The 12,335-nt window shown below is 45.1% G+C and overlaps 1 protein-coding gene across 5 annotated transcripts in view; it reads right to left on the reverse strand.

Moving 5' to 3' along the window:
- LOC106609845 (LIM domain only protein 3) overlaps positions 1–12,335 on the reverse strand; it is a 143,106-nt gene that overhangs the window by 27,172 nt on the left and 103,599 nt on the right. For all 5 annotated transcript variants that reach the window (XM_082964294.1, XM_082964295.1, XM_045700172.2 and 2 more), the window contains one exon: positions 3,729–3,854. In XM_082964294.1, the coding sequence (XP_082820420.1) occupies positions 3,729–3,854 (126 nt within the window). The remainder of the gene's footprint in view (positions 1–3,728; positions 3,855–12,335) is intronic.

Consider the following 12,335-nt stretch of genomic DNA (forward strand, 5'->3'; position numbering starts at 1 on the left):
GGCTTCATCCCATTCTTTAACTTCTGGTTGGATAGTTCCATCTGAACCACTGGCTTCATCCCATTCTTTAACTTCTGGTTGGATAGTTCCATCTGAACCACTGGCTTCATCCCATTCTTTAACTTCTGGTTGGATAGTTCCATCTGAACCACTGGCTTCATCCCATTCTTTAACTTCTGGTTGGATAGTACCATCTGAACCACTGGCTTCATCCCATTCTTTAACTTCTGGTTGGATAGTACCATCTGAACCACTGGCTTCATCCCATTCTTTAACTTCTGGTTGGATAGTACCATCTGAACCACTGGCTTCATCCCATTCTTTAACTTCTGGTTGGATAGTTCCATCTGAACCACTGGCTTCATCCCATTCTTTAACTTCTGGTTGGATAGTTCCATCTGAACCACTGGCTTCATCCCATTCTTTAACTTCTGGTTGGATAGTACCATCTGAACCACTGGCTTCATCCTATTCTTTAACGTCTGGTTGGATAGTACCATCTGAACCACTGGCTTCATCCCATTCTTTAACTCCTGGTTGGATAGTACCATCTGAACCACTGGCTTCATCCCATTCTTTAACTTCTGGTTGAGCTGGTGGCAGGTTAATAGACTATTTATTCTATTTCAAATGTGATATTGAATTGTGTTTGGTTGTCAACGCAACCAAATATCAACATTTGAAGGATATGCTTCTTCTGCTTGGATAGTTCCATCTGTGCTGAGTCTGGCTTTAATTCCAGTTTGGATAGTTCCATCTCCGTTGAGTGTGGATTTAATTCCAGTTTGGATAGTTCCATCTGTGCTGAGTCTGGCTTTAATTCCAGTTTGGATAGTTCCATCTGTGCTGAGTCTGGCTTTAATTCCAGTTTGGATAGTTCCATCTGTTCTGAGTCTGGCTTTAATTCCAGTTTGGATAGTTCCATCTGTGCTGAGTCTGGCTTTAATTCCAGTTTGGATAGTTCCATCTGTGCTGAGTCTGGCTTTAATTCCAGTTTGGATAGTTCCATCTGTGCTGAGTCTGGCTTTAATTCCAGTTTGGATAGTTCCATCTGTGCTGAGTCTGGCTTTAATTCCAGTTTGGATAGTTCCATCTGTTCTGAGTCTGGATTTAAATCCAGTTTGGATAGTTCCATCTGTGCTGAGTCTGGCTTTAATTCCAGTTTGTCATGTAATTAATAATCGATATTGATTGGATTCACGTCTCCATGTCAACCAAAAAAACCTAAGGACTAAATCAAATCAAACTTGAAATGCTCTTTAAATCCAGTTTGATTCGATTGAATCCTATTTGTAATTGTATTCCTATTCCTAGACACCTCTTGAAACCCGAGGCCAATATGTTTGGTCTAGTTTCAGATGAATCCTAGACTGAACTGAAACAACACCTGTTGATGGCTTCTCTAATGCTGTACAGGCCTAAACAGCCTCATAGATGCTGTATGATAGATACAGTTTGGTTACATTTCATTTGCTCTATTCAACCTACACTTTAGAATAACTTTGATAGCAACCGTGAATCTATTAACTAAGCGGAGATTTCTCAGCAAGCATTCTCACGTTAGCACATTGGTAATTGTCAGTGACAAATATCCTAGCTAAGAATGGCTGGGTTTGGATAAACCCTGGATGGGAGACTGAAGGGATTGCTGTAGATAGATGAACTCTGCAGTAGCAGGTGCTGCCCAGCATCTTGTTTTTTCTTCTTATAGTGGATGTTACTTTGAAGATCTGGCATTGTTTTAAAGGTACAAATTCAACATATTTTATACTAGGTTTGTCTATGTTGAAAATTGGTTACCATGATGACCTAGCAGTTAAGAGCATTGGGCCAGTATTTTATTTAACTAGGCAAGTCGGTTAAGAACAAATGATTATTTACAATGTCGGCCTACCGGGGAACAGTGGGTTAACTGCCTTGTTCAGGGGCAGAACAACAGATTTTTACCTTGTCAGCTCAGGGATTCGATCTAGCAACCTGTCGGTTACTAGTCCAACACTCTAACCACTAGGCTACCTGCTGCCCCTACACTCTAACCACTAGGCTACCTGCTGGTTACTAGTCCAACGCTCTAACCACTAGGCTACCTGCTGGTTACTAGTCCAACGCTCTAACCACTAGGTTACCTGCTGGTTACTAGTCCAACGCTCTAACCACTAGGCTACCTGCTGGTTACTAGTCCAACGCTCTAACCACTAGGCTACCTGCTGGTTACTAGTCCAACGCTCTAACCACTAGGCTACCTGCTGGTTACTAGTCCAACGCTCTAACCACTAGGTTACCTGCCACCCCGAGAGGTCACTGGTTCGAATCCCCAAGCCGACTAGGTGAAAAATCTGTAGATGTGTCCTTGAGCAAGGCGCTTAACCCAAACTTCTCCTGTAAGTCTCTCTGGATAATAGAGTCTGCTAAATGACTCACTACTGTAAGTCTCTCTGGATAATAGAGTCTGCTAAATGACTCACTACTGTAAGTCTCTCTGGATAATAGAGTCTGCTAAATGACTCACTACTGTGCGACTCTGGATAAGAGAGTCTGCTAAATGACTCCCTACTGTAAGTCTCTCTGGATAAGAGAGTCTGCTAAATGACTCACTACTGTAAGTCTCTCTGGATAAGAGAGTCTGCTAAATGACTCACTACTGTAAGTCTCTCTGGATAAGAGAGTCTGCTAAATGACTCCCTACTGTAAGTCTCTCTGGATCAGAGAATCAGCTAAATGACTCACTACTGTAAGTCTCTCTGGATAAGAGAGTCTGCTAAATGACTCACTACTGTAAGTCTCTCTGGATAAGAGAGTCTGCTAAATGACTCAAATGTAATCCTGTAGTGAAATATTACCCACAAAACAACAGTTTAAATTGATTACTTCTTTCAAATCCAAATCCACGTAGATTCCACATCACAACACGTTGACAAATGACGCTAGAACATCGTTGATTTAAACAGTTTGTGGTCAGTGGGAGATCTCTATTAGCTCAACTTTTCTTAAACTATCACTGATCATCATCATTACCAGGGACCGTTAGGCCAGACTATCTCTGATCAGGGACTGTTAGACCAGACTATCACTGATCAGGGACTGTTAGACCAGACTATCTCTGATCAGGGACTGTTAGACCAGAATATCTCTTATCAGGGACTGTTAGACCAGACTATCTCTGATCAGGGACTGTTAGACCAGACTATCTCTGATCAGGGACTGTTAGACCAGACTATCTCTGATCAGGGACTGTTAGACCAGACTATCTCTGATCAGGGACTGTTAGACCAGAATATCTCTGATCAGGGACTGTTAGACCAGAATATCTCTGATTAGGGACTGTTAGACCAGAATATCTCTGATCAGGGACTGTTAGACCAGAATATCTCTGATCAGGGACTGTTAGACCAGACTATCTCTGATCAGGGACTGTTAGACCAGACTATCTCTGATCAGGGACTGTTAGACCAGACTATCTCTGATCAGGGACTGTTAGACCAGACTATCACTGATCAGGGACTGTTAGACCAGACTATCTCTGATCAGGGACTGTTAGACCAGAATATCTCTGATCAGGGACGTTTCAGTCAACTCCTGCTGAGAATGAGTCTGTCCTAACATGGACACCGTCAGGGACTGTTAGAGACTGATTCAGGAATGTCCACACTGTCCCACCTCTCCTCAACATCAAGTCTCCTCATTGGCTGAGTGGACGTGAGGAGCAGGTACCTGTCCAGTAAACTCACCTCTGATTGCAGAGCTGGCAGGCGAAGCAGTCCAGGTGATAGACGTTCTCTTTAGCTCTCATCACCATCTCAAAGGCTGGGATCAGCTTACTGCAGGCCGCACAGTTCCCTGTTACACCAAACAACCTGCAGAAGAGACAGAGACAGGAGGAACGCACTGTTAGAACAGGAGAGAACAGACCTCCTGTAGACACCCAGCATGATAGAGATAGACAGAGATCCAGGGGAGAACAGACCTCCTGTAGACACCCAGCATGATAGAGATAGATAGAGATCCAGGAGAGAACAGACCTCCTGTAGACACCTAGCATGATAGAGATAGATAGAGATCCAGGAGAGAACAGACCTCCTGTAGACAACTAGCATGATAGAGATAGACAGAGATCCAGGAGAGAACAGACCTCCTGTAGACACCCAGCATGATAGAGATAGATAGAGATCCAGGAGAGAACAGACCTCCTGTAGACACCCAGCATGATAGAGATAGATAGAGATCCAGGAGAGAACAGACCTCCTGTAGACACCCAGCATGATAGAGATAGACAGAGATCCAGGAGAGAACAGACCTCCTGTAGACACCCAGCATGATAGAGATAGATAGAGATCCAGGAGAAAACAGACCTCCTGTAGACACCTAGCATGATAGAGATAGATAGAGATCCAGGAGAGAACAGACCTCCTGTAGACACCCAGCATGATAGAGATAGACAGAGACACAGGGGAGAACAGACCTCCTGTAGACACCCAGCATGATAGAGATAGATCCAGGAGAGAACAGACCTCCTGTAGACAACTAGCATGATAGAGATAGACAGAGATCCAGGAGAGAACAGACCTCCTGTAGACACCCAGCATGATAGAGATAGATAGAGATCCAGGAGAGAACAGACCTCCTGTAGACACCCAGCATGATAGAGATAGATAGAGATCCAGGAGAGAACAGACCTCCTGTAGACACCCAGCATGATAGAGATAGACAGAGATCCAGGAGAGAACAGACCTCCTGTAGACACCCAGCATGATAGAGATAGATAGAGATCCAGGAGAAAACAGACCTCCTGTAGACACCTAGCATGATAGAGATAGATAGAGATCCAGGAGAGAACAGACCTCCTGTAGACACCCAGCATGATAGAGATAGACAGAGACACAGGAGAGAACAGACCTCCTGTAGACAACTAGCATGATAGAGATAGACAGAGATCCAGGAGAGAACAGACCTCCTGTAGACACCTAGCATGATAGAGATAGACAGAGATCCAGGAGACAACAGACCTCCTGTAGACACCTAGCATGATAGAGATATTTTGTATTTATTTTTATTTTTTCCACCTTTGTTTAACCAGGTAGGCAAGTTGAGAACAAGTTCTCATTTACAATTGCGACCTGGCCAAGATAAAGCAAGCAGTTTGACACATACAACAACACAGAGTTACACATGGAGTAAAACAAACATACAGTCAATAATATAGTAGAAAAAAAAGTCTATGTACAAAGTGAGCAAATGAGGTGAGATAATGGAGGTAAAGGCAAAAAAGGCCATGGTGGCGAAGTAAATACAATATAGCAAGTAAAACACTGGAATGGTAGATTTGCAGTGGAAGAAAGTGCAAAGTAGAAATATAAATAATGGGGTGCAAGGCAGCAAAATAAATAAATAAATACAGTAGAGGAAGGGGTAGTTGTTTGGGCTACATTATAGATGGGCTATGTACAGGTGCAGTGATCTGTGAGCTGCTCTGATAGCTGGTGCTTAAAGCTAGTGAGGGAGATAAGTGTTTCCAGTTTTAGAGATGTTTGTAGTTCGTTCCAGTCATTGGCAGCAGAGAACTGGAAGGAGAGGCGGCCGAAGGAGGAATTGGCTTTGGGGGTGACCAGAGAGATATACCTGCTGGAGCGCGTGCTACAGGTGGGTGCTGCTATGGTGACCAGCGAGCTGAGATAAGGGGGAACTTTACCTAGCAGGGTCTTGTGGTTTGGCGACGAGTATGAAGCGAGGGCCAGCCAACGAGAGCGTACAGGTCGCAGTGGTGGGTAGTATATGGGGCTTTGGTGACAAAACGGATGGCACTGTGATAGACTGCATCCAATTTATTGAGTCGGGTATTGGAGGCTATTTTGTAAATGACATCGCCGAAGTCGAGGATCGGCAGGATGGTCAGTTTTACGAGGGTATGTTTGGCAGCATGAGTGAAAGATGCTTTGTTGCGAAATAGGAAGCCAATTCTAGATTTAACTTTGGATTGGAGATGTTTGATGTGAGTCTGGAAGGAGAGTTTACAGTCTAACCAGACACCTAGGTATTTGTAGTTGTCCACATATTCTAAGTCAGAACCGTCCAGAGTAGTGATGCTGGACGGGCGGGCAGGTGCAGGCAGCGATCGGTTGAAAAGCATGCATTTAGTTTTACTTGTATTTAAGAACAGTTGGAGGCCACGGAAGGAGAGTTGTATGGCATTGGAGCTCGTCTGGAGGGTTGTTAACACAGTGTCCAAAGAAGGGCCAGAAGTATACAGAATGGTGTCGTCTGCGTAGAGGTGGATCAGAGACTCACCAGCAGCAAGAGCGACATCATTGATGTATACAGAGAAAAGTGTCGGCCCAAGAATTTAACCCTGTGGCACCCCCATAGAGACTGCCAGGGGCCCGGACAACAGGCCCTCCGATTTGACACACTGAACTCTATCAGAGAAGTAGTTGGCGAACCAGGCGAGGCAATCATTTGAGAAACCAAGGCTGTTGAGTCTGCCGATGAAGATGTGGTGATTGACAGAGTCGAAAGCCTTGGCCAGGTCAATGAATACGGCTGCACAGTATTGTTTCTTATCGATGGCGGTTAAGATATTGTTTAGGACCTTGAGCGTGGCTGAGGTGCACCCATGACCAGCTCTGAAACCAGATTGCATAGCGGAGAAGGTGCAGTGGGATTCGAAATGGTCGGTAATCTGTTTGTTGACTTGGCTTTCGAAGACTTTAGAGAGGCAGGGTAGGATAGATATAGGTCTGTAGCGGTTTGGGTCTAGAGTGTCTCCCCCTTTGAAGAGGGGGATGACCGCAGCTGCTTTCCAATCTTTGGGAATCTCAGACGACACGAAAGAGAGGTTGAACAGGCTAGTAATAGGGGTTGCAAAAATTTCGGCAGATCATTTTAGAAAGAAAGGGTCCAGATTGTCTAGCCCGGCTGATTTGTAGGGGTCCAGATTCTGCAGCTCTTTCAGAACATCAGCTGACTGGATATGGGAGAAGGAGAAATGGGGAAGGCTTGGGCGAGTTGCTGTGGGGGGTGCAGTGCTGTTGACTGGGGTAGAGGTAGCCAGGTGGAAAGCATGGCCAGCCGTAGAAAAATGCTTATTAAAATTCTCAGTTATAGTGGATTTATCGGTGGTGACAGAGTTTCCTATCCTCAGTGCAGTGGGCAGTTGGGAGGAGGTGTTCTTATTCTCCATGGACTTTACAAAGTCCCAGAACTTTTTTGAGTTTGTGTTGCAGGAAGCAAATTTCTGCTTGAAAAAGCTAGCCTTGGCTTTTCTAACTGCCTGTGTATATTGGTTTCTAACTTCCCTGAAAAGTTGCATATCACGGGGGCTGTTCGATGCTAATGCAGAACACCACAGGATGTTTTTGTGTTGGTTAAGGGCAGTCAGGTCTGGAGAGAACCAAGGGCTCTATCTGTTCCTGGCTATATATATAGCCAGGAACAGATAGAGGTATATATATAGGTATATATATATAGCCCTTTTCCAAGGGCTAGATATAGAGATCCAGGAGAGAACAGACCTCCTGTAGACACCTAGCATGATAGAGATAGATAGAGATCCAGGAGAGAACAGACCTCCTGTAGACACCTAGCATGATAGAGATAGATAAAGATCCAGGAGAGAACAGACCTCCTGTAGACACCTAGCATGATAGAGATAGATAGATGTCCATTATTGTCAGATTATAGATTTGTCCAAAAGAGATGTAAGAAGCAGAGACATGCTAAACAACCAGTTGACAGGACAGTAGAACACTGTCTCTGAACCTGGTCAACGTGGTCCTGGCACCACAGAGACAGACCACTGAAATAGACCAGAAATGGACAAGGCCGACGCAGGAAAAAACAGCTGGGCCACAGAAGTAGCAGCCAGGGTGAATGGAGCAGAACCACACTGAACTAACCAGGGAGTGGATGGACCTATTATCCATTATAACCTGGACCTCTCTCTCTCTCTCTCTCTTCCCCTTGCGCTCTCTCTCTCTGTCATCCCCCTGCTTCTCTCTCTCTCTTTCTCTCTCTCTCTATTCCCCCTGCTCTCTCGCTCTCTCTCTATTCCCCCTGCCCAAATTCTCTGTCTTTCCCCTGCTTCTCACTCTCTCTCTCTCTCTCTCTCTCTCTCTCTTTCTCTCTCTATTCCCCCTGCTCTCTCTCTGTCTTCCCTCTGCTTCTCTCTCTCTCTCTTCCCCCTGCTCTCTCTCTCTCTTCCCCCTGCTTCTCTCTCTCTTCACCCTGTCTCTCTCTCTCTCTCTCTCTCTCTCTTCCCCCTGCTCTCTCTCTCTTCCCCCTGCTCTCTCTCTCTCTTCCCCCTGCTCTCTCTCTCTCTTCCCCCTGCTCTCTCTCTCTTCCCCCTGCTTCTCTCTCTCTCTTCCCCCTGCTCTCTCTCTCTCCCCCTGCTCTCTCTCTCTATTCCCCCTGCCCAAATTCTCTGTCTTTCCCCTGCTTCTCACTCTCTCTCTCTCTCTCTCTCTCTTTCTCTCTCTATTCCCCCTGCTCTCTCTCTGTCTTCCCACTGCTTCTCTCTCTCTCTATTCCCCCTGCTTCTCTCTCTCTGTCTTCCCTCTGCTTCTCTCTCTCTGTCTTCCCTCTGCTTCTCTCTCTCTCTCTTCCCCCTGCTCTCTCTCTCTCTTCCCCCTGCTTCTCTCTCTCTTCACCCTGTCTCTCTCTCTCTCTCTCTCTCTTCCCCCTGCTCTCTCTCTCTCTTCCCCCTGCTCTCTCTCTCTTCCCCCTGCTTCTCTCTCTCTCTTCCCCCTGCTCTCTCTCTCTCCCCCCTGCTCTCTCTCTCTCTCCCCCCTGCTCTCTCTCTTCCCTCTGCTCTCTCTCTCTTCCCCCTGCTCTCTCTCTCTCTTCCCCCTGCTCTCTCTCTCTCTTCCCCATGCTCTCTCTCTCTCTCTCTCTTCCCCCTGCTCTCTCTCTCTCTTCCCCCTGCTCTCTCTCTCTCTCTTCCCCCTGCTCTCTCTCTCTCTCTCTCTTCCCCCTGCTCTCTCTCTCTCTCTCTCTCTCTCTTCCCCCTGCTCTCTCTCTCTCTCTCTCCCCCCTGCTCTCTCTCTCTCTCTTCCCTCTGCTCTCTCTCTCTTCCCCCTGCTCTCTCTCTCTCTCTCTTATCCCTGCTCTCTCTCTCTCTCTCTCTCTCTCTCTTCCCCCTGCTGAGGCAGCTTCCCAAATGGCAGGGCTCTGGTTGAAAGTAGTGCACTATATAGGGAATAGGGCTCTGGTCTAAAGTAGTACACTATATAGGGAATAGGGCTCTGGTCTAAAGTAGTGCACTATATAGGGAATAGGGCCCTGGTCTAAAGTAGTGCACTATATAGGGAATAGGGTTCCATTTGGAAAGCAGAGGTGTTCATAAGGTATTCCATTACTCCAGAAAAGCCACAGTGACCCAGAATCACTAGCAGGAAATACATTGGCTAACGACATCATAGAACACAATAATCTATTAGGAGAACGAGAAACCCCTTCAGGCTCTTACAGCAGCGGCCGGCGCACGGCGTTGTCCACATGATCAAACTGTCTCTCTGGTCTGTAGCTAAGAGATCCTGGTAACTACATGTCTCTCTCTCTCTGGTCTGTAGGTAAGAGATCCTGGCAAACTACATGTCTCTCTGGTCTGTAGGTAAGAGATCCTGGTAACTACATGTCTCTCTCTCTCTGGTCTGTAGGTAAGAGATGCTGATAACTGCATGTCTCTCTGGTCTGTAGGTAAGAGATCCTGATAACTACATGTCTCTCTCTCTCTGGTCTGTAGGTAAGAGATGCTGATAACTGCATGTCTCTCTGGTCTGTAGGTAAGAGATGCTGGTAACTACATGTATCTCTGGTCTGTAGGTAAGAGATGCTGGTAACTACATGTCTCTCTGGTCTGTAGGTAAGAGATCCTGGTAACTACATGTCTCTCTGGTCTGTAGGTAAGAGATCCTGGTAACTACATGTCTCTCTCTCTCTGGTCTGTAGGTAAGAGATGCTGATAACTGCATGTCTCTCTGGTCTGTAGGTAAGAGATGCTGGTAACTACATGTCTCTCTGGTCTGTAGGTAAGAGATGCTGGTAACTACATGTCTCTCTGGTCTGTAGGTAAGAGATCCTGGTAACTACATGTCTCTCTGGTCTGTAGGTAAGAGATCCTGATAACTGCATGTCTCTCTGGTCTGTAGGTAAGATATCCTGATAACTACATGTCTCTCTCTCTCTGGTCTGTAGGTAAGAGATCCTGGTAACTACATGTCTCTCTGGTCTGTAGGTAAGAGATCCTGGTAACTGCATGTCTCTCTGGTCTGTAGGTAAGAGATCCTGGTAACTGCATGTCTCTCTGGTCTGTAGGTAAGAGATCCTGGTAACTGCATGTCTCTCTGGTCTGTAGGTAAGAGATCCTGGTAACTGCATGTCTCTCTGGTCTGTAGGTAAGAGATCCTGATAACTACATGTCTCTCTGGTCTGTAGGTAAGAGATCCTGATAACTACATGTCTCTCTGGTCTGTAGGTAAGAGATCCTGATAACTACATGTCTCTCTGGTCTGTAGGTAAGAGATCCTGGTAACTACATGTCTCTCTCTTTCTGGTCTGTAGGTAAGAGATCCTGATAACTACATGTCTCTCTCTTTCTGGTCTGTAGGTAAGAGATCCTGGTAACTACATGTCTCTCTCTTTCTGGTCTGTAGGTAAGAGATCCTGATAACTACATGTCTCTCTGGACTGTAGGTAAGAGATCCTGGTAACTGCATGTCTCTCTGGTCTGTAGGTAAGAGATCCTGATAACTACATGTCTCTCTGGTCTGTAGGTAAGAGATCCTGGTAACTACATGTCTCTCTGGTCTGTAGGTAAGAGATCCTGGTAACTACATGTCTCTCTGGTCTGTAGGTAAGAGATCCTGATCTAATGAATGATCTGAGAAAGGCACATGGATACAGCAGGGTTGGTTACTAACCGTCAAAGTGTCCCAAATGGCAAGTTGTAGTTTATTTCACAGATTTTACACTTTAGAAAAATCATTGAATTCAATTAAAGATGTGTGTTATAGGAGGTAAAAAGATACATCTCAGTATGAAGGAATATCACTTTACATGGTTTACCTGAAACATTTGAGTAATGCATGAACTCCAGGCTGATGAATGATGGAAGATATTGGTGTATAAAAGCAATGTTTTAAAGGCTTTAGTCTGTCAGGTGGAATCAAAACAGTGTTCTGTTTCTCACATCCCCGGTGTCTGTCTGGGACCTTCTCTCCTCTCAGTTTAAGGCGGTCGTGGCAGACATATTGGAAAATGAATGTCACACTGTTTTGTTTTGAGAAATTCTAGACAGAGCCCTTTTGCAATCATAAAGTGTGTGTGTGTGTGTGTGTGTGTGTGTGTGTGTGTGTGTGTGTGTGTGTGTGTGTGTGTGTGTGTGTGTGTGTGTGTGTGTGTGTGTGTGTGTGTGTGTATCCGCCCATCATATCCCATGAATTGACCTCCCACATAGATACAATCCCTCTCTCCGTGAGCGTTGAGCAGCTCTCACAGCACAAGACAAAAGGGTCAATGATAAACCACAAAGATGAAAAAGCCAGAGTCTACAACTAGAGTCTACAACTAGAGTCTACAACTAGAGTCTACAACTAGAGTCTACAACTAGAGTCTACAACTAAAGAGTCTACAACTAGAGTCTACAACTAGAGAGTCTACAACTAGAGAGTCTACAACTAGAGTCTACAACTAGAGAGTCTACAACTAGAGTCTACAACTAGAGTCTACAACTAGAGTCTACAACTAGAGTCTACAACTAGAGTCTACAACTAAAGAGTCTACAACTAGAGTCTACAACTAGAGAGTCTACAACTAGAGAGTCTACAACTAGAGTCTACAACTAGAGAGTCTACAACTAGAGAGTCTACAACTAGAGTCTACAACTAAAGAGTCTACAACTAAAGAGTCTACAACTAGAGTCTACAACTAGAGTCTACAACTAGAGAGTCTACAACTAGAGAGTCTACAACTAAAGAGTCTACAACTAGAGTCTACAACTAGAGTCTACAACTAGAGAGTCTACAACTAGAGAGTCTACAACTAGTCTACAACTAGAGAGTCTACAACTAGAGTCTACAACTAGTCTACAACTAGAGAGTCTACAACTAGAGTCTACAACTAGTCTACAACTAGAGTCTACAACTAGAGTCTACAACTAGAGAGTCTACAACTAAAGAGTCTACAACTAGTCTACAACTAGAGTCTACAACTAGAGTCTACAACTAGAGTCTACAACTAGAGTCTACAACTAGAGAGTCTACAACTAAAGAGTCTACAACTAAAGAGTCTACAACTAGAGAGTCTACAACTAGAGTCTACAACTAGAGTCTACAACTAGAGAGTCT

The sequence above is a fragment of the Salmo salar genome, chromosome 17, assembly GCF_965601325.2.
Source record: "Salmo salar chromosome 17, fSalSal1, whole genome shotgun sequence".
Classification (NCBI taxonomy): domain Eukaryota; kingdom Metazoa; phylum Chordata; class Actinopteri; order Salmoniformes; family Salmonidae; genus Salmo; species Salmo salar.